At 28.7% G+C, this 22,158-nt stretch overlaps 3 protein-coding genes across 12 annotated transcripts; 1 reads left to right on the plus strand and 2 right to left on the minus strand.

The window, feature by feature from the left end:
* Window positions 1-5: 5 nt before the first annotated feature.
* On the minus strand, window positions 6-375 carry LOC145194145 (eukaryotic translation initiation factor 1b-like). Its single transcript, XM_080071753.2, has one exon. It carries the CDS (start codon window positions 373-375, stop codon window positions 43-45), a length of 333 nt encoding a protein of 110 aa, XP_079927879.2. The 3' UTR covers window positions 6-42.
* Window positions 376-4,078: 3,703 nt separating this feature from the next.
* Window positions 4,079-5,513, plus strand: LOC149881286 (uncharacterized). The gene has a single exon (XM_090069222.1). It carries the CDS (start codon window positions 4,432-4,434, stop codon window positions 5,371-5,373), a length of 942 nt encoding a protein of 313 aa, XP_089925348.1. The 5' UTR covers window positions 4,079-4,431; the 3' UTR covers window positions 5,374-5,513.
* Window positions 5,514-6,249: 736 nt separating this feature from the next.
* LOC145194139 (coiled-coil domain-containing protein 112-like) lies at window positions 6,250-22,125 on the minus strand. 10 transcript variants are annotated; one of them, XM_090068008.1, is made up of 17 exons: window positions 21,851-22,125; window positions 21,654-21,694; window positions 19,873-20,048; window positions 17,071-17,160; window positions 16,841-16,989; window positions 12,261-12,376; window positions 11,900-11,989; window positions 11,031-11,106; window positions 10,750-10,912; window positions 10,138-10,224; window positions 9,832-9,981; window positions 9,538-9,666; window positions 9,354-9,443; window positions 8,662-8,796; window positions 8,307-8,402; window positions 7,821-7,951; window positions 6,250-6,644 (listed from the first exon to the last, which is right to left on the minus strand). In XM_090068008.1, the coding sequence occupies exons 1-17, from the start codon at window positions 21,991-21,993 to the stop codon at window positions 6,611-6,613; spliced, it is 1,896 nt and encodes a 631-aa protein (XP_089924134.1). In that variant the 5' UTR covers window positions 21,994-22,125; the 3' UTR covers window positions 6,250-6,610. The 10 variants fall into 10 exon arrangements, 6 of the variants coding, with proteins under 6 accessions (XP_089924134.1, XP_089924129.1, XP_089924131.1 ...); XR_016445384.1 differs by lacking the exons at window positions 16,841-16,989; window positions 17,071-17,160; window positions 19,873-20,048; window positions 21,654-21,694; window positions 21,851-22,125 and adding an exon at window positions 15,446-15,769 and having other exon boundaries at window positions 8,329-8,402; window positions 9,555-9,666; XR_016445383.1 differs by lacking the exons at window positions 16,841-16,989; window positions 17,071-17,160; window positions 19,873-20,048; window positions 21,654-21,694; window positions 21,851-22,125 and adding an exon at window positions 15,446-15,769 and having other exon boundaries at window positions 9,555-9,666.
* Window positions 22,126-22,158: the final 33 nt, after the last annotated feature.

Genomic DNA, 22,158 nt, shown 5'->3' on the forward strand with positions numbered 1-22,158 from the left:
GCAACTTTTTAAATGGACATTTATTGGAAAAAGTTTTGTAAATTAGAAACCATGTACAACGATTCCGTCCTTTTTACAAATTCCAACATCAATTAGAAATTGCTGAATGTTATTTCTTTGATCTCCAGACAATTGGATAACCTCTCCATACTGCTCATCTTCTACGACAGTCCCGTTACAGTTGAACTCTTTTTTAAAAGCCTTTGCCAATTTTTTTTGTTCGTACTTTTCATCGATTCCTTGTAAAGTTGTAATAGTTTTTCGTCCGTTTCTTTGTTGGATTCGAATGTGTACTTTATTTTTTGTAAGTTTTCCTCCGAACTCTTCTACAGTTTCATCAGCAGGATCAAACTGTTGATTGAACAAATTTGACATTTTTTAAAGATACCTTAAAAAAGATATCAAAGAGAGTCAAGAGTGGCTCCTAAGACGCACACGAAATTTTAATGATTTACTTCAACACCGTGACACCAACTTTATTTTGGAAGCGCTTCTACGCGGTGATTAATACTTTACTGTGAAGCCTTGGTAACTTAACAATCCTGTTTTAAACTGAATGCTAATTAAAACAAAACAAAACAAAAACATTAAAGTTTGTTGCGTTAGGTTCTGATTTATTAAATCTTTTAACTAAAGAAAGGGTCTTACCTCCATTATTCTTATAAACAATATCGCTTTTTTAAACATTTTTAAAAAATTCTTCGATAGTCTTTTCGAACGCCATTTTGTGAGCGCGAAAAGAAGAAGACAAACGGAACATCGGTCATCAGGAATTTTGAGTTAGGGTTCACTATAAAATCGGGTTTATGTCACAACCACAACTATTAGTGCACAAACAATTTTTTCTACAATTCAAAAATTAAAAAAATTATAAAACAAAATAGCATTTGTTGAGCTGAACTTAAGCAAAAGGTTTTGATGAAATTATACCCTAAAAGACACAAAAACATCGCTCTGTAGCTGTCACAACAACGACAACACGGTCATTATATAATGTACAGGGTCGGACTGGCTTGAAAAAACGGCCCGGGAAATTTGGTCATGGCGGCCCACTTCATTGTATGTTGCATATATTATATATATATATATATATATATGTATATATACATATATATACATATTATAAACCAATTGCTTTATATATATATATATATATATATATATATATATTATTATTATTATAATATGTATATATATATATATATATATATATATATATATATATATATATATATATATATATATATAGGGGCGCCTTCACGCCGCCCATGACAGCGACTATGATTAACGCCCTTATTTTTCTAAATTTACCTATATTACATTATATGAAAAACTGCTGTAAGTTGGAATCTAGAAATAGTAGACACAATCGCTATTCAATATTGATTAGTATAGCAACTTTTTCATCGTTTGACTAGTCGATTCCAAGACATCAACTATTGCATTGTTACTAATTCTCGGAAGAAGCTCTTTTTCACAAGACATCAGCATGAAGACTGTAAACTTGACTGGCTCATCAAATTTCTTAATCTGTTCAAAATATATTTCAATTTCAAAAATGACCTTTCACAAACAACTTGTGAGAGGATAATGTCAGCACAAATTTGTAAGCCAGAAACAAATTTGAATTCGCAAAACTATGCAAGTTAAACTTCTGGAGGACAAATTAACAACAAACGATATGTTTTTTGCAAGATTTGCATTTATTTCCGTGGCTGTCACTGTTTTCAACTTCTGGGATTGTAAAGACAGTTTCAGATTCTTCGGATTTATATTGTTGCATGTTGTCCGAGACAGAGTCAGATACTTCCGTGTCAAATATCAAACTACATTCATCTTCAAGAGTTATTTCGAAACTTTACCATTTCCTTGCAAAGTCCGATAATTCCGTTTGAAGCTGATCTTTTGTTACACTAGCATAAAACTTTCTGAGCAACCCACTCAGATGCTGTAATGCTGACAAAGTTTTTACGTGCTTAACGTTTTTTAAACTTGCAGTGGTAGCACACTTGCTAACGCTTGTACTAACACCGCCTAAAGATAAAGCGCGCATGCTTAAATTCACTATTAATATAATACTATTTTCGATAAGCTCAAGATGGCCGCTAAAATTTATATAACTAGCGGGCAGATGGCCTTTAATTAGATGTAATTAGAGGCCAGAAAAAAAGTTATTAAATTTTTAGTTAAATTTAAATTTATATTTTATTTGGAAAATAAAATGTAGCCTAACTAAAAATATAATATAATTTTTTATGCCAACCGGCCCACCGGGAATATCCCGGTATCCCGGCGGCCCGGTCCAAGCCTGATAATGTATAAATGTGTCATAAAGACATTGTGTAACAAATGTAAAATGCGTTCTTATTTTTACTCTCATTTCTATGAGAGTGTTGATAATCATTCCATTTATAGGGCAACATGAAGTTTTTTTTTTGAATTAGTCTAAAATATTTATGTTACGTGACAGTACCAACAGCAGATAAATATAGTACCAATGCCTAAATCTCAAAAAACAACTTGTAAAGATAAGACATAAAATGGAATTGCGTTTAGAGAAAGAATGTTCTAGAATTTTAACAAGATATCGGTATCTTGTTAAAACACCAGAGTAATAGGTCAGAAAAAAACCAAAATACCGGGTACTTACAGAAATCCAACCACGTAAATGCCGAAAACTACAGAAGACTTAGAGCTCAATAGTCATCTTGTGCCGTAAAACGCAAAGAAGAAAATCAGACAACTGGCAAATAATGTCTGTTTTGATGGTGTTTCTGCAAATGATACTGATAACAAAAAGTGTTACAACTAGCCCCTGAAAATTTGGACCACTGGAAAGTTGTTATTCATTTAGTTTTTGTAGTACCTTGCAGTTTAATTTAAAGAAAAGAAAAGATACTTAAACAAGAATACCGAATTATGGATATTTGCCTCTTTTTTTAACATGATGAGTTTAAGTTCATAATAGACCACTTCCAGCTAAAATATTAAATGGCTTACTTTTTATTGCTTAAAATCAAAAAACTTGAGGATTGCAAAAATTCTTTTTTTTTTTTAATGCTTAAGTTTTTAATTCACAAATTTACATCTTAAAAATAAAACTTTACTTTTCTAGGAAAAACACCGGTAACCGTTTTTTTTTTAAGGGTTTAAGTTGAACACCTTCAACTGCATCAAACAGCCATGGTTTGCACTAACATTATTTTAAACGCAATAAAAGATCCATGGTATCCACTAACACTACTTTACCTTTACATCTAAGACTTCTGTAGGAGTCCCATTCTTTGTGGTTAGCATTGCAATAACAAAAGTGTATATGACGTAAAGCACATAATCTTTTATATTTGACAGTGTTATTGTTAATTTATCTTCTGAAGCTAAAAGCATTTTCTAGCAAAATTTTGTAAAGAAAATAATTGCAAAAAACATAAGGAAAAAATTATGATGAATTTAATGGAGTGACTTGTCTTAAAAAAGAGTTTAAAACGCGCTTTAATAATGGCTAAGGTGATTGGAACAAGTTAATCAAAGAAGACCGTCCATTTATCTCTATTTAGTTCTTTAAAAGTAAATTAAGCACGTTTCTTCCGTATGGTTTTTAAAATTATATTATGACACTATGGCAGATTTGCTATTAAACAACTTTTAGCTTTTAAAGAAGGTCTGTATTGTATATATTTACTTATCTATGTTTATTTGTGTTTTTCCTGCTGTAAACTATTAAGCACGATTTTTTTTATGCTTTTTTATTTTATTTAAAAATACTCGCTATTTCAAAACACAGGTTTTGTGTAATTTTGCATGAAATCGTGTTAAATTTTATTTCAATACACAGGCTTTGTAATTTTACATGAAAACATTTTAGTAAGTTCAGTAATCATCAATTGAAAGTTAAAATATTTATAGAGTAAGTAATTGTGCTATTTTATTTCATTTTTATTTTTTTCAACTTTAAAAATCGAACTGAAAAATAAAAATCTCAAAGCCTTCAACAATGGTTTTTTGAGACGCTTTTTTATTCAACTATAGAAAAATTTTTTTTTTCTACAATCGAATTTCTATAATCGAATATAGTTGATATTTCAGAAAAATAATGATATGTTAAAAGATTATAAAATTACCCGTTTATCAGCAAAAAAAAAAAAAAAAAAGCCATGTGTGGAAAATACAATCAGATAATTTGAATAGAACGGATGTTTTAAAAAGAAATTCTAAAAAAAAAAATTTAGAGGTATGAATATTGATTAGAATATTGAAAACAAATGAATCACTTCCGTACATTGGATTACCAAATGTAAATGAGCAATTGGTAGACAAAGCACCAATTAATTTGTTTGCAACAGTTAAGGAATTTTTCAAATTATTGAGTTGGAAAACTGTGTCCTTTGATTATCTTCTTACAAAACAGCAAACTTTTTGCTACTGCTAAAAATGTCGATGCAGTTAAACAAAATTTGCCAACAAAATTTTCGTTTTTTTGTTGAAACCAGCAGTCCAACGCTGAGCATCATTCGTGGGATAAATGCAATTCTCGTATTCATAACGAACGCTTTGTTGATTATTGGAGTCGTAACAGATAGAGGCAGAAAAAATTACACACGCAACGAAAAACTTATGCTGCTTTTATCGTCAATAAATATATGCAGTGCTTTGTTACATATACCGTTAAAGATTCTTCTGATTAAAAGTTTATACGATATTAGTTGCTGGTTTGTTTACGTCTTAGTATTTTTATTCGTCTTCTTGCTGTCTTTTTCTGGCTCAATCATTTTACTGATTTCAATCGAGCGATTTATATCCGTTATATATAACAACGAGTGGAGAGGAAGAGTCATCAACAGGTTTTATTTAGTATTTTGTCTCGCTTTTTTTCTACTTGTTTGTTTCGGATTAGGCGCTTGGTTTGCGGTGGTTATAAACTCTATAAATACCAATACCTATGTGATTTTCTACTGCAACATTGGAATTTACACGATCATCCTTTTAGTATTTGTCACTGTTTTAAACCTTTTGTTGCTTTTTAAAGCGAAGAAGAAGTTAAGGAATGTGGAATCGGTTGTCGTAAATCGAAACTTTGCAATTGAAAATCGTGTAACTATTACCATTATGCTTATCTCCGTCACATTAGTTCTAATGTGTTTTCCTGCCTTTGTGTCGCAGTTTTATTTAGCATTTGCGTTACATAGTGAAGTCATCTCAAATATTTTGAGAGCATCTGCTCTTCAAAATTGGACTATCCTACTATGTGAGCTCAACACTGCACTTAATGCTTCAATATATTTATTTCGAAACAGAAGAGTCTTACGGACTTATCAAAATCGATTTCATATGTTTGTCAATTGGTTCAGGACAATCGTTTTGCACAGAGAGTAGAAATTACAGTAAACTTGTTTCTTTTTTTTGTATTTTTTGACGTTAAGTTTAAACATTTTTTAAAATTAATTTTTCCTATGATTTTTTTTTTTGCAGAAACAGATTTTCACTTAATTTTTTTTTAACGATTCCTATACATAAATCACTTATAAATATATGTATAAATAATATATAACTAAATATATATATAATTAGTTTACAAAAATGTGTTTTGGGCTTAAAAAAGAAAAGCTATCCCAATATATGAGAAAATTTGCCTCGATCCTTTTTTTTAAATCAGCAACATGTAAAGTTTGCTAGTTTGTAAATAAAGACCACCAACACCACTATCATAAACACAAAACTGGTCTCTCGCATTGAAACTATCGAGTTAAAATATTTTCGCAACAGTAGAACGAGATTTCCATTTTTGCGAAGGAGTACCACCATAAAGTGATTTCTCCCATGACGTCATCTACACAAATAGTTTGCGTTTTGTTTTACAGTCCAGTTCTTCATAGAAAAAGGCAATCATTACAAATTAAGAACATACATCCCTCCCCCCCCCCCCAGATTTTAATAATATACTTTTTTTTTTGTACTCTTTGGAACATAATTGAGTTAATATTTAACTCGATATCTATTGATTTATTGTTAGTGAACCTAATGAAGTTACTTTTTCATGATCGCTTATTTAGGGATACTCGAGAAAAATAAATTTGGACTCCTAAAGCTAGGTCCCAGAGTGCAATGCTTCAATAATTCTAATTCTATACACACTCACAGAATACTGAACTTCGTTAAGAGTTTAAGCCGTTTATCTCACCCTGTATCTTACGTTTATCCACTTTAATGCGTTATTCAATTGAAGATTAAAAGAGATGGAAAAGCTTTGTCTTTAAAACTATGAGATTTTGAAAACAATATATTAGAATACAATAATTCTGTCTTTGCAGACTTTTTTTTTCTTTTTACCAGGCTGATTTCAGCAACAGTTTCAGACTCTTGCACTTACTGTCAGTTAAAAAGCTGCTAGTAAAAAATCCGCTAGGATATTTACCAGAAATACAGGCAAGATAATCAGCCATTATTGATCACTCAAAGTGATTCAAAATTATTAACATACAAACAAGGCACATCGATCGAATGGAATTACTGCAAATCAAATTCATTTAGCTTATGATCACATTTCAAACGCTGCGAAAAACTAATTGTATATCTTCGGAAATGTCTCGAATGATTTCTTGTTATTTAATTTTCAAGTCGTCACTTTTCGCCATGAAGGTAAACACCTAAATTTAATGAAGAAAAATACTTTTATGTATACTGAAAACTCCTTTCTCGCTCTATAACACACACTTTGTTGATATGTAAAATACCAAGTTAGCTTTAATACACATAGTTAATTGTAAAATGCTAAGTTAACTTACACATAGTTGATATGTAAAATGCCAAGTAAACTTTTGGAAATAATAACAAGTTATTTTTTGACTCCCTAAAGAAGTCTCACATTTAGCTCATTTTAAATTAAAACCAAATAGATTAGTGCCTTGCCTAGTTGTAAAATATATCTTCTTAAGCAAAATCAAAACGAACAGAATGTTCTTACTTCAAAGTCAATTTCTTATCAAACCTACGAGGATAAATCTTGTTCTTATAAAAAAAATTTCACATAAATATTTTATTTTCCTCTTTTTTTCTGAGTAACTTCAGTTTTTTTCTTTTTTAAATATGTAAAAAAAAAAAAAAATATTTTAAATATATAAAAAAAAAAAAATGCTCCTGACAAAAAAAAAAGTAATTAACTAAAGAAAAATAACTCATTAAATATAAATAGTTAAGTATTTTGTCATTAAAAAAAAGAGTTGAACTAGAATAAGAAACTAACTAACATGATATACCTAATTAGTAAAAGATAACATTCACTTAATATTACTTAATTAGTAAAAGATAACAAAATAATCAAACGAAAGTTGAAAGGTTTTAATATTTTCTTTAAAAAAAAAAGTTAAACTTAAATGGTTGCTTTTTTTTCTAACCACCGGACCAATCAAAATCACCGCTTTTAGCGCACAATTATTTGAAGCAAAAGGAAATTTGCTTATAATCTTGGTTTCAAATTAAAACTGACAAGAAATCCTAGCTACGTAATTTCAGGATGGGTAAAATATTTGAGGCGGATATGTTGCAAAAAAATAAAAGGTTTAACAAATATAGAGAAATGAGTTTAACTTTTTCCATTTTATAGGCGGATGGACTCTTGAGAATTTAAAATTATGAAAGAAACAAATAAGCAAGGCACAAATTATGAAAGAAACAAATAAGCAAGGCACAAATTATGAAAGAAACAAATAAGCAAGGCACAAATTATGAAAGAAACAAATAAGCAAGGCACAAATTTACGCACAGTACTTGAAATTAGTTTACATAAATTAATTCAAGAATCTTCGGCATTGTTAACCACTTACTTTCGAGGTATAAATTTAACATCTGATATTAAATGCGAAGCTTTCATTTCGTTATCCTTCTCTAATCGAGATTTCAATCCTTCGGTAAATTTGAATAAACGAGTTGGATCGCGACTTACATTAACGATAACCTAGGCGTCAAATATTTCAACTTGCTAAAAATATGCATATTGAAATATGCTATGTATAGTATAAAATTTAATACTAATTTGTCAAATCAAAAGATATTTTTTAAGCCAAGTTGAATCAAGATTCGATTTATGTAATATTATTTTTAACATCATTTAAACAATAACAGAAAGCAGTTTTTTTATAAAACAGTTAAAAAATCAATAGAATAATCAAAGTTTTTCGGTTAATAGCTGCATGTGGTTGTTATAACATATTTTCAAAACTTGTTCATTGACAGATATAATGAAAACCTTTTTTGAAGATTGAAGGTCCTAAATCAACTTTAATCGATTGTTACTAAAAAGCAAGAGGAACCTTTTCTTTAAGTTTTTCCAACCTCTTTTCTTTTTCATCGACTTCGTGTTGCTTTGCTAGCTGTTTTTCTTTCTTTAAAGTTATTAACTTTTCATTCTGAAATTAAAATTTAACAAAAAAAAATTTATAAAATAGAGATAAAAAAAAGAAGAAAGAATCAATTAAAAAATGATTTAAAAAGTCATTAAAAAAATATAGGTGATGTTTATAACACAGAGAACATACAGAAGTTGCACTATATAAAATATTTGCCTTTTTTAGTAATGAATTTAACATCCAGGCATTTGACAAAATACTGACAAACATCTGAAATTAAACTTTTAACGAACTTTTAGCAACAGAAGCAAAAAATTACCCTTTCTAAAATCTTTTCCTTTTGCTCAAGAGAAATAATTTTAGGTTTGTTAAGTAATTCCTTTTTATTAGCCAGTCTGAGAGCCTCTTCTTCTTTCTGCCTTTTATATCTTTCAACTTTTAGTTTCAATTGAAGCTGAAAATGAATAAAAAAAAAAAATAGAAAACGAGGCTTAAATTTAAAATAAGCCAGAAAAACTTTTTGTGCTTCTAAACAAAACCACAAACTTGAAAGCATCCAACTTTTACAATCAATTCACCTAAAAATGACCCAATAAAAATGAAAAAATTGTATAAATGAAACTTAATGCTACTGTAAAAATTTGGAAAGTGCTTAAAAAATTGGAAGCGCTTAAAAACCCAAAAAATTTCAATAAATGAAATAAAGAATACAATATCTATGTAAAATTTTAGAAAAAGATTCTATTTCATTTCATACACATGTAAATATTTAGGAAAGAAATGATACCAATATTTATAAAAATACTTATAAAAACTGTAACAAACGTTTTAGATTACTAAAATAGTTACAGAAAAAATTTTAGTCTGACTTAATTTTTCAATGTGATAAAAAATCACATTGAAAAATTAAGTCAGACTAAAAAAAGACCAAACCCTTTAGATTAAAATAAAATATTAAAAAATAATGGTTTTTTAGATTAATATCACTAAAACGATGAACATAAAACACACCTTTCTCTGATCTTCTTTATCTTTGTTTAGGATAAAATTATGTTTCTTCTGGCTGGTTTCTTCTTCTAGCTTTTGGTTAGCTTTCTCTTTCTAAATTAAAAAACACTTTTTAAACATGACACAAATATACAACTTAAAAAATTCACTTTAAAAAATTTTATCATGTCATATTTTTTAACTATACTTTCCACTGTTCTAGACCTGCAAACCGATCTTCTCTTTCTTTCTTGAACAATTTTTCTCGCCGAATTCTTTTTATATCTTCTTCGAATGGTTCATCATTAATGTTTGCAAGTGCAGTTTCTCGATTGTTCTAAAAAAATTTGCTCTACAAAGATCTCTGATGTAGAGAAATTCATCTTTTTTCATCGTTCTAATAAACAAAGATTTACAATAACTCTAGAAGTATTCACAAACAAAGATTTTGTTTTAAGTACAATTTATAAAGTGGTTATTTGTAGTTATAGTCTCACTATACCTGTTTCATGGTTTTCCAAGCAAAAATGGCTTGCTTTTTTCTCTCTTTTAGTTTAGAATATTCATGATACCATTGAATATGTTGGATAATATCATCACGATTTTGTGTGACAATCTCACTCTCTGCAATTTTAATAAGTTGATCATCTTTCTGCAAAACAATTGCATTTAAAATGCATATACCTATTATAGTTCATATTTTATCACATTTTTTTATAGTATATGATATTTTTTTAGTGTTTAAATAGATATTTAACTTTAATATCTTTTATTATTTAAACACTATTTCCTTGATAACATTTTTTACCTTGAATTGTTTTCTTAGCTTTAAAAAAATGTTATGATCAAAATCATCCCAACCTCCCTGATGACCACCAGTCAGCTTGATGAAATCCTAAATATGACTCCTGAAATATGAATCTTAAACATAGCCACACTTCTCATTTTCAGAACTATAATTTGAAGTTTTGTTAAATAATATGCATGCATATAAGCATGTAAATATGCATGTAAGCATGTAAATATGCATGTAAGCATGTAAATATGCATGTAAGCATGTAAATATGCATGTAAGCATGTAAATATGCATATAAGCATGTAAATATGCATATAAGCATGTAAATATGCATGTAAGCATGTAAATATGCATGTAAGCATGTAAATATGCATGTAAGCATGTAAATATGCATATAAGCATGTAAATATGCATGTAAGCATGTAAATGTGCATATAAGCATGTAAATATGCCACTTATGACTGCTTGTTTCAAGAACTGTAACTTTTTTATTGTTATAGTGACAATAGTATACATGCATATATACATATATAAGCATTAGTATAACAACTTTTGATAAGAACATTAGGGTTTTATAAGATTACAAGGTACCATGTATTCTAATGCAAAAAAAAAAAAAAAAACCTCAAAATCTTTCACTTCAGCAGGTAATTGAATGTCTTCCTTTTCTTCAGAACTGTTAACTTTTGGTATTTTATTTACTTTTTCAGACCACTGATTAAATTTCTTTTCAAAGCCACTAACAATACTTGTTAACTTTTGCTCATTTAAACTAAGTTCTTCATATCTGAATAAAAAGGATTTCTGGATAATAGAGAAGAGTTTCAGATAATTATATTAAATTTCAAAAATATAATTTAACCCAATACTGAAAAAGATTTACACATAAAAAAAAAAAAATTTACATTTTACTTTGCTTTTGTTTAAGCTGCATTATATTTAACTCAATGTCTTCTATACACACTCGCAATCTCTCAACAACTAAAAAATAAGAAAACAGAAGAACTTAGTACGGCTTTCAAAAAACCTATCTACTGAAAGGTTTAGGACAATGTCAATGGTAGCATGACGATACTGTGGTAGTTATGACGATACCGTATCAATTAAATAAATAATTGTGGAAAAAGTTTGAATAGTTTTTATTTTAAAGAAAAAATTAAACTGATGTAGATTTTTTTGTTGTTGTTGATTAGAAGGATGATACATAATTAGCTTCAGATGAAACAATTTTACCAAAATTTATATAAACTAAATATTAAATAGTTATATGTGTTTTAAAATAATGATAAATTTCTTCAAAACCAGCAATTTAGTTTAGACGCGTTTCTTTAATTGGATATTTTTTGCAAAAATTGTTAATTTTTCATTACATTTTAAAAACTATCATTAAGCAGCATTTAAATAGCACAACTAAAACATTTAATTTTCAAAAAAAAGCAAGTTTTGCAATTTGCCAATTTTGAGTTTAAATCAATGTAAATTATGAATTAAACTGTAAAAACGTTTAAAAAAGTCAAATTAAGTGGCAAATAGTTGATTTACTAAAAACAAATAGCTTGTCATGTTTGTTTTTTTTTAATAAAGTAAAGTAAAATCTGTTTCATTATAAATAAGTAAATAATAAATATGAATAATAATCAAAATTATAATTAAGTTAAATAAAGAATTTTTTTGAAATCTGTTTAAATGCAAATTAATAAAAGCTATCAACCTTTTTCATAAAAATACACGCGGATTTAAATATTCTAAACAACTGTATAATAAATATTCATACAAGCAGCACTTTTCTGTTGAGAAGCTTTTTCCTTTTTCAAAGTTTCAACTTTTAGTGAAATTTTCTTTAAGCTCTCTTTTAAGGATTGTTCTGTAATAAATAAAAAGACTTAAAAAAAAAAAAAAAGCAGCTTCAATTTAATAATCAACTTATTAGACCTTAGCATGATTAGATTAGGAACCATATTAGCAAATACAGCACTGGATTCCTCATCCAAAAGGTTCAAGCCCATCTTGGAAGTAAAATAAACTAAAATTTGTTTCCATATCACAAATAGGAGTTTTAAGTTGAACTACTTCCTTAAACAGGTGTTGCACTGACAACAGTGTTTAGTTATTTCATACATATTTTAAAATCCTACTTTCATTTTTTCTGTCAATATTCATCTTTTCCTCTTCTTCCTCAAGACAAGAAAAATCCTGTTGATTACTCTTTGAATACAACTGAGACTTTTTCTCTTTTTCAATGATAGAAATCCTGAAAATTTAATATTTTTCATTAAGACATCATTTTAACTTTCTATTCTTTTATATTTTTCTAAATTATGAAAGTTTGAGGTAGTACATTAGTAAACTTGAGGAACTTGATAGAAAAACATAAATAAGATCACAACATTCAAATAAGAACTCTTCCACTCTCAAGTATTTAATCTCTACCTGTTTTTAAAAGACCTTTCATATATAAAATTTAAAGTGTTTATTATTATTTCAAAGTTTGTCCAAATTGACCAAAAAACCTTTGTGTTTTTTTGTGATTAGGTTTGAAAAGTTGTGAATTACAACCCCCTATAATCTATTAAGCAGGTATAAACTTTGTTTACAGATACGCCTAAAATTGAAAACAACAGTTACTCCTTTATGGAAATAGTTTTATTTAAAAGTATTTTTGATAATAGAGCCTATTCCCCTTTTACTTTTCAGAATGGCTTGGACATACAAAAAGAATGAATATGGAGGAAGTCCTATACAAATAATCAGGTAGATGCCTAAAATTTTGTGCAAAGAAAGTATTGGTCTACAAACCAGGCATCATTGCTTTTTAGGTTTATTAAGAAGGCTTTTTTGAAGAGAGTCTGAGTTGATCATCTCGCCAAGAGAAGAGTTTTGACACATAAGATAAAGAACTGGCATTATGTCTTATTGTGATAATCAGCTTTTCTCATGCTTATAGGGGCTGTAGTTTAATTAAAGGTTAGGTGAAAGACCTCATGTAAAATTTTGTAAAAGCAAATGATATTAAAACACTCTTTGTGGATTACCAACTTTATAATAACTGGTTATGTGGCTTGTTACAACACCCAAGCAGTAGCCCTTAGAAAAACAGATCCTTTATCATTAAAAGACTAAAATTAAAAAATTACAGACCAGGAATCATTAAATAATGGTTTGATTTACTTAAGACTTTAAAAGATGGTTGCTACTAGACTGCCCCAGAACATTGGTGACTCATGCAGCTAGATATTATGGTAAATTGTGCATGCTCTGCTAGCAGACAGGTACTTCTACTATGTGAAAACTGTATATTGAGTGTGTAAAAAGTATTCCTGCTAGAGCTGTCTATACTACTAATTATAGGGAGTGAATGAAATCCTCTCGGTTTTTGAAATGGTTTAAGAACATTTTTCTGGACAGCACAAATCACCTTGCAACTGCACACGAGTTTACATATTTGATGGCCACACCATACATTTTAGCTTCCCTCTTATAGAGTTAACAAAAAATACAATTTTATACTGCTATGACTGCCTTTTCATCTTACACATTTAGGGAGCATGTGTCAATGACATCCTTGGTCAGTTAAATTTTTTAATATTTTAACCTACAGAAATACCCACATTGTTCACTACTCTTCTAACAACATCATGGTCAATAATTTTAGAAGATCAGCTCAAGTCATCAGGGTTTTTATGGCAAAAGTTTAACATAAATAAAGAATCCATAAAAAAAAAAATAAAAAAATCAGAAAGAAAAGATTATCAAAGAATGAAAGATTATACCAGATAGAAACACTCATGAGAACAATGACAGTGGAACACAAGGTAGTACAATTGTTAATAATGTCACATTAGGTGAATGAGATTAGGTGAATGAGAAAATGATTAAAGAAGCAGAAGAAAAAAAAAGAGAAAAAGCCTTTCACTACAAAGTCAACAAAAATTTTCTTGTAATAAAGCAGAAGTGAAACCAAATTTTCAATAATTAAAATTTATGATTTACCATTCTACTAAGGAATGTAATATTAAAAAGATTTTTGGACAAATAATCCATTTACAGTAAAAAAAACTTAGGATTTGATTACTTATAAACACACAATTCTATGAGTTTATGTTACAAATTATATTTGTATTTTTAACATTTAAAATATTTTAACAGAAGCAACAACTATAAGATTTTAAATTTTTTACTGCTTCTTCAGAACAACACAGCTTTCTCATGAGGTCCTTATGTATACTCTGTCAGTCATTCTTTATTGTGCATTTGTAGGCAGTTTGTAGGTTAGATTGTAAATGAAGGGAAAGAGGGAGGAGGTGGAGTATTTGAAGGGTGAAAGTTAATTTGACTTTATATGCATTTTAAATACCTATGCATGCTTAAAAAAATATTGTATCTAAAACATTTTTCAACTTTTTACTTGACTTTGAGCTTAATCTCTAAAAAAAAAAAAATGAATGATATCTATTTAAATATTAAAACTATTTTCTGGCCAAATGGGCAAAAATGGACAGCTAACTCTTTATCTCTTGAAATACATTACATAGAATATTAAAAAATTATAATAAAATATAAAATAATCTGAATCCATGCAACAGCGAGGAAACCATTTCTTTAAAATTAAGGCCAAGATAACTTTTCAAATCTTTACAGTTTTTCTCAAACTTTTGTATTTTTTTTGTAACTTTACTTTTGGAAATTATTAGAAGATCAAAACATAATTAAAACATGGTAAAAAAAAAGGTAATTCCTCATCACTAAAGTATGGATCATGAAATCCAAAAAACATCAGTTTCCAACTTTTGTATTTTAAATTTATGATAACACCTCTGACTCACTGTAAAAAGGTGAAATAAACAAAAATAAAACAAACTCTTCACTGTTTTCTTGCTTGAAATCAATAAAAAGAGTTTTTTGGTTGAAAAAAAACTGCTACTTAGGAAGTCTTTAACACGTTGACTGCGTGTCAGTTACTGGTGGCCAACACCAAGGTATTCCAATTGAGCTGCATTAGCCACTGATGGCCAACACAGCATACTTGACTTTAAGTTATCATTCTGCCCATCGGATATGTGCCATCTATGATATTCTTTTTGTGGACATTTTACAAAAATCCTATTGGCAGCCAATGTGTTAAAACAGTGTCAGAATAAATTATTTTGAATAATTTATTGAATATACTTTTAAATATAGTATAATATAGTTCTACTATCACTATTTACTTTTATTTTTAAGTTTGACTATTTTTATGCAGAACAAGTAACACTAATAATTTGTTTTTTTATAAGCAATTCATTTTATTGGGTCCAAGTTTATCCTAATTTAAAAAAGCTACCTTGTCTTAAATCGAAGTATCAGAGAAATGATTTCTTTTTTCTTCTCGACAGACTTTTTTCTTTGTATTTTCATAATCACTTTTTGATCAATATCATCCATATCATCATCTCCATCAATTTCTCCTTTGCTACTTTCTTCACTTTCATCTTCATTTTCAGAGGATGAAGAAATAAACTCCACATATTCCAGCATTTTCAATTACAGATCTTAAAGTAAACAAGAGCCAATATTATTAGTATAGTATACAAATAATAGAATAAAATTTATAATTCATTACAATACATTAGTATAAACTATACTTAAACTAAATTTTTAGGAGTAAATTTTGTTAAAAGTACTTCTCAAATACTAAAAACAAATATATATATAAATATATAAAATATACCTCCATGTTATATATGTTCATTTTAACTTTTTATATACATTCAAATGCATATATATGAAATATTGAAATACATAAAAATCTTGAACACTTGATATATAAAGAAAAGTTGTAAAGAATAAAAAAAAGGATAAAGACTTTACAGCACTTTAAACCACTCCATGATGATTAATTGATGATTCATTTATGAATCATTGATGAATCTTGGAAGAGCAACGCTGCAGTCTAATAGAGTTTTTTAGTTAAAGTATTACAACCTAAAAAAACTGTACAGTTTGAAAACTTTATTTTCTATAATAAAATAGTTCTCTTTAATTTTCATCCTTAAGTCCTTAACATATCATAGACAATATTCCACACAAACTGATGAACAAGTACAAGAAATCAAGATGGCTGCTGTAGCAGAATGTAAACAAAAAATGCCATGCTGCTTACATAATATACAGGTTGTTCTCATTTTATCTTTCAACTGATCTTGAAAAACTTAGAACCTGATCAACTATTGATTCAAAAGTCAAAATATTTCCCCACAAATCTTGATCAAACATTAGTTTATCAATTTGACTTGTTTCTAATAAATTCAGCATCCTCAATTTGAAGAGGTTCTACATTGTTTTCCCACAAATCAGTGGGCACAGCTGAAAGCAGATGTTGAGGAAATGTGTGAATGGCAGTATCATTGAAGATATCATTATACTTAAAATCGTTTATAACAGAATGCTCAACGCAATGGGATAATATCTAAAAATCAATTCATAAAACAACACTCCATACTTTCATACAGCACGCAGCATGATATAGAGACATTTGTTATAAAAACAACCTATACCTCTTTCAAGTACCAAGCCTTCTTTTTGAATACTTCAGAAGTAAATCTTCATTAAAAAAATCTTCATTAAAAAACTTAGACAACAAGTAAAAAAAAAAAAAAAAAAAAACTTTTGAAAAAGGTTTTGATGTAAGTGTTTGTAAAACACTGATATTTTATAAGTTAATACAACAACAGCAAACCTTGTATGATAACTTGAAAATGCATTTCCTATCAAAAAAATGTGACGCAAGGAAAGACCCCAATTTGACCATAGCAAATTATTATACAAAGATTCCCCACAATGTAACATTAAAAAAATTGTATTTTCAGAAACTCTCCGCTTGCATTCCTATAATTGTAGATATTATTGATTAAACAGCTAGTATACCAAACTGAAACCTTCAATTTTATTTTTAAAAATTTTAATAACCTCATTATGTGGAATTACATTAATGCCCATTTCTTTGATAAGTAAATGCTCCTCTAGTGACAGGACAGGGTCATATAAGTACGTATTTACCTAAAAAGCAAAAAAACATTGCAGTGAAATTTTAAAAGAAATTTAAGTAATTTTACTATAAGTAAATGAATCAAATTACACAGGCCTGCAAAATGAGAGTCATAACTTCCTCTCTGGAATTTGATAGCTGATTCTTGGGTATTTTGGTGCGCTGATTACGAATATGTACTTAGTTTTTCTCTATCACCTCCAGATTTTTCAAAAAAGGCACAGATAGAAAATAGCAAAAAAACAGAAGATTTCACATAAAAAAATATATATTTAAAACAGAACATTATTTTTAACTTAAAAAACTACTAAAATATAATAACAACTTAACACTAGTCTAAATAACATTTAAATTTCATTTGTGGAACCTGGTCCTTTTCTCCTGGAAGCTTCGGTTGTGCGATTTTCACTTAAATTTCCGGTTTGGATCATCACGCTTCAATAACCAACAATAGTCAGCCATCATGTTGGTATTCCTTGATACCGGACTTCAAGCTCTTTCAAATCTAGGTGAAATCTTTCACCTTGTTCTTCGCTAACGGCTCCTAGATTTTCTGGGAAGTAATCAATATGAGAATTTAAGAAATGAAGTTTAATGCTCATATTACAACCCATTACACTAAAATTGGAAATCATTTCGGCCACTATTTCTTTATAGTCTTTTATTGTTCCCCAAAAATTTTGTCACCACTTCCTTAAATGACTGCCATGCTTGCAACTCGATATCATTAAGTTTTTCATCAAACTTTTCATCCGACATTAATTTCCTAACATCAGGGCCGACGAAAATTCCTTCTTTTATCTTAGCTTCTGATAAAGATGGAAAAACTGAATGCAGATATTTGAAGCCTTCCCCCTCTTTATTTAAAGCCTTCATTATAGCCAATTTGATGTGCAATGGTGGCAGTAAAACTTTTTCTCTGGGAACCAAACTCTGTTTAAGTACGTTTTTGAATCCTGGGGTTAGTTCAGTTCTTGGAGTCCATTCCTTTTTGGTTCAATGATGTTGTTTATCCCGGCTATCCCACTCGCAAAGAAAGCACGGGTATTTTGTATAACCACCTTGTTGGCCTAGTAGCATGCTTATGATTTTCAAATCTCCACACAACATCCAACCGTGTTGCTCATAAGCTATATTAGTCAAAAGCTTTTCCAAATTTTCATAACATTCCTTTAAATGGACAGAATGTGCAACAGGTAACGAGGCATATGTATTCCCATTATGCAGAAGAACTGCTTTCAAACTTCTTTTTGAGGAGTCAATAAACAATCTCCACTCGTTAGGATCGTATTCAATGTCGTACATTTTCGTCAAGCCTGGAATATCTTTACAGAACACTAAATCTTCATCTTCAGCGAATAATGGAAGAAAATCTTTTTCTCTGTGACGGTACCATGAAAATGAAGTACCAGGTGCCAGCATATTTCTTTCTTTTAATCGTGATCCGAGGAGTTCCGCTGCATCTTTGGGAAGATTCAAATCTCTTGCCAAGTTGTTTAAATGTGACTGTGAAAAGAGCTGACAAGCGTCAGAATCTCCATGAAATTCAGGATCAGATTGGTGTACATCCTCTTCCTCTATATCACAGTCAGAATTTTCAATTTGTAGAGCTGGAACCGGGGGCTGCACCATTTTTGAATCGCCAAATATTGCAGGCGTAACTGATGACACGTTTGGATAGTTTATGTCCCTTTTATTTTTTGAATTGTATCCAGTTATGTCACAACAACAAAAGTAGCAATCTTTAACATGGTCATTAGGTTCTCTCCATAGCACAGGCGAAATGATTTTGAAGCTATTTTTCTGTCCTTTTGACCACTTGCGAAGTTCTAATAAACAAGTTGTACAAATTTTATGAGGTGCCCAAGTTTTGTCTTGGTTACTTTAAACGAGTCCAAAATAACTTTTATAAATATTTTTTACAAAGTCTGTAATACTGTTTCGTTGTTTTATCACCATAAATTTCCCGCAAATATAACAGAAACAATTAGAAGAGTTTAAACAACTTCACGATGCCATTTTAAAGTTTGTGTTGCAAGATGCGCACTTCAACTGTTAAATTTCTAAATCAGTGCGGGTACTTATACAAAAATCCTTTGGTTTATCTTAAATACACCCTTTTCTAATAATATTCACAACAATTAGTTAATATTACCAAATCATTATGTAATAATGAGCTCATTACTAAATTAAGCCAAAATGACCCGTTTTTGACATGTTTAATGCAAATTACTAATACTTATTATGTAGTCATTAACAAATTACTAATTGGCGTTAATTTCTATGTTCCCTTACACTAATTATATGAAATAAAAATTGAGCTGAAGTAAATTAATAACGTTTCAGACATTTCAAAAGGTAGGCGCTCAAACATTTTAAAGCAAAATCTTAAATATTCCATATAAAAAAATCCTGACGTGATGGATTTTTTTTATTATTTTTCTCATATTCAGCACATCAGAAACTATAAAAAACGTTACTCAGATTTTAAAGAGGAAAACCATTGCAGGCCTGTGTTATTTGTAAACATGTTTAAAAGAATAGTTCACCTCTTGTATAAACTACATATGCAAGATGTACCAAAAATTTATGTTGAGTTGTAAAAACTACACATGCAAAATATACCAAAAATTTATGTTGAGTTGTAAAAACTACACATGTAAGATATAACAAAAGTTTATGTTGAGTTATAAAAAAATTATTATAAATATTTAAATAAATACTTGGAGTTTTTCTTTTAACAGCAGCAAAAGAGAAAATTGATATCTTGCAGTCTTACTGTTTAATAATGATCCGATTCCATATGATACCATATCTTTGAAGCCTTTGTTTTCAATATAATCTTGCTTTTGAAAAGTACACAATCTTGAAACACATGTCAGAGAATGTAAAAGAAGTGCTTTAAGAAAGTATAAATTGAAAAAAATTTAATACTTTCGTATATTTCTATATTTTGCAAACTAAATTGCTGTCTCCTCTAAGCTGGGTTCACAGTAACATCTATACTATAACACCATGCAACAAAAAATATTTTCTAGATGATAAATATTATTTCATAATCACTTTTCCTGAAAAGAATGGGAAATGTCTATTATCATTTTTTATCTCTATCATTTCTACTCTGGAAACAACTTTATCTCTAGTCTGAGAATGACATCTTAGGGAAACCATCCTTAAGGTTCAATGTGGATCAGTGGTAACCTTCTAGTGTCCTTCAGCAGTTTTTATTTGAAATTGATCCTTCTTTTGAATTTTACCAAACAGATCGAGCTGCAGCTGATCTAATTCACTAGGAAATCAATTACCAGAAAACAAAATATTTGTGAATTGTTTGTGGATAAAATATTTGATTATTAATCAACAAGCCACAATTATTCAGTTAAAGGAACCAAGAGTAACCATATTTTATATAACTGTTATAGTTAACTATTTTCTAATGATGACTTTAAAACTAAACTTTAAATGATTTTAACTCAATCTTGCTAATGTTTAAATCCAAATACATTACCTTATATGTAGCTATTATTTTATATGTAGTTATTTTCTAATGATGACTTTAAAACTAAACTTTAAATGATTTTAACTCAATCTTACTAATGTTTAAATCCAAATACATTACCTTATATGTAGCTATTATTTTATATGTAGTTATTTTCTAATGATGACTTTAAAACTAAACTTTAAATGATTTTAACTCAATCTTACTATCTAATGTTTAAATCCAAATACATTACCTTATATGTAGCTATTATTTTATATGTAGTTATTTTATATGTAGCTATTTTCATTAAATCTACATTTAATACTTAGATACTATTTCATAAAGCAGCATTTTTATCTTTTTTAAATAACCCAGTTTAATTTCAAACTAGATTTTTGTTTTTGCATGACCATTTCTTCTATCTCAAATAAAAAATTACAAGGAAACTTGGTAAAACTGTTAAAGAACACCACCATTTTAAAACTTTTGATAACCTTTCAGCCACACTCATATCTCATTTAAATAACTTTTATTGCTCTTACAATAAAAGTTATTTAAATGAGATATCATTTATCTTTAAGCAACAGTTACTGAGCCAGGCAAAGAATTGTAACAATTATGGGGCACAGCTTTGTAGGCCTTCTAGACATAATAATTAATCAAAAGAAAGGTTTGTGGAAAATAACAGTCATTTTCTATTCTTTTGAGGCATAAGAGACTAAAAAAGACACTTACAGGAAGAAAAGCAAAAGATTGTAACACTCTGAAATCAGAAGTGCAATATTTTTTTTTGTTTAACAGCAAGTCTCTACATTATACAGCCTTTTACATTATAATAGATTCTTGAAATTTTGATATGCTAACCTTCCTTCCTTAAAATCAAATTTTTCAATAACAAATCAGTAAAATAAACTTCCAGACATAAAATAAACTTCCAGTTGAATCATAAAAAATTATTTTCTAATAGAGAACCTAGTTGTGAATGAAAGTGAGCACAATTATTTAATAAAATTGTTTTCTTACCAACAAAACATTTGTAAAATGAGCTTTCTAACAGTTCAACCCTAAAGCAGATAACAATAGCAACACTAATTTATTGTTTGCATAAATATTTGCATAGTAGTTTACAATAAAATTTATTGTATAATATCAAAAATATTTACTACCAATAACCTAACATTAAAAATAAAAATGACACTCATTAAATATTCTGAACATACTTGCAATCTGTAATCTGCTGCTTGCAAACATCAATATTAAAACTGTCTACATCACCATGATTATGGCTGTAAATTGGTTTGATTGGGCCTTTATATTTTGATGGCTTCTTTTTATACTTTACAAGTTGGAAATCATTATCCATGTTCTAAAAGATTTTCATTTTTAATATGCTAGGTTAATGGCTCCATGCACAATTCCATAAAATCATCTTTATTACTACTGATACCACCAAATTCATCTTTGTTGTTTTAATAACAAATGCATTTCAGCAGATATCAAATTTTACAAGCATTTTGTTTAAAGGGAA

This window comes from Hydra viridissima, unplaced genomic scaffold, assembly GCF_058129835.1.
Source record: "Hydra viridissima isolate aposymbiotic clone 2 unplaced genomic scaffold, HvirCarnegie_v1 scaffold_12, whole genome shotgun sequence".
In the NCBI taxonomy this organism is placed as follows: domain Eukaryota; kingdom Metazoa; phylum Cnidaria; class Hydrozoa; order Anthoathecata; family Hydridae; genus Hydra; species Hydra viridissima.

What these genes read in the sequence shown, in the direction of transcription:
- LOC145194145 (XM_080071753.2), bottom strand. Translation starts at nt 375, where the DNA reads ATGTCAAATTTGTTCAATCAACAGTTTGATCCTGCTGATGAAACTGTA.
- LOC149881286 (XM_090069222.1), top strand. Translation starts at nt 4,432, where the DNA reads ATGTCGATGCAGTTAAACAAAATTTGCCAACAAAATTTTCGTTTTTTT.
- LOC145194139 (XM_090068008.1), bottom strand. Translation starts at nt 21,993, where the DNA reads ATGGATAATGATTTCCAACTTGTAAAGTATAAAAAGAAGCCATCAAAA. An exon ending in AAACAAAAGCAAAGTAAAAT is followed by an intron (nt 10,913 to 11,030) that starts GTAAATTTTTTT and finishes CTTTTTATTCAG; the next exon opens with ATATGAAGAACTTAGTTTAA. An exon ending in GTTAAATTTATACCTCGAAA is followed by an intron (nt 6,645 to 7,820) that starts GTAAGTGGTTAA and finishes CATTAAATTTAG; the next exon opens with GTGTTTACCTTCATGGCGAA.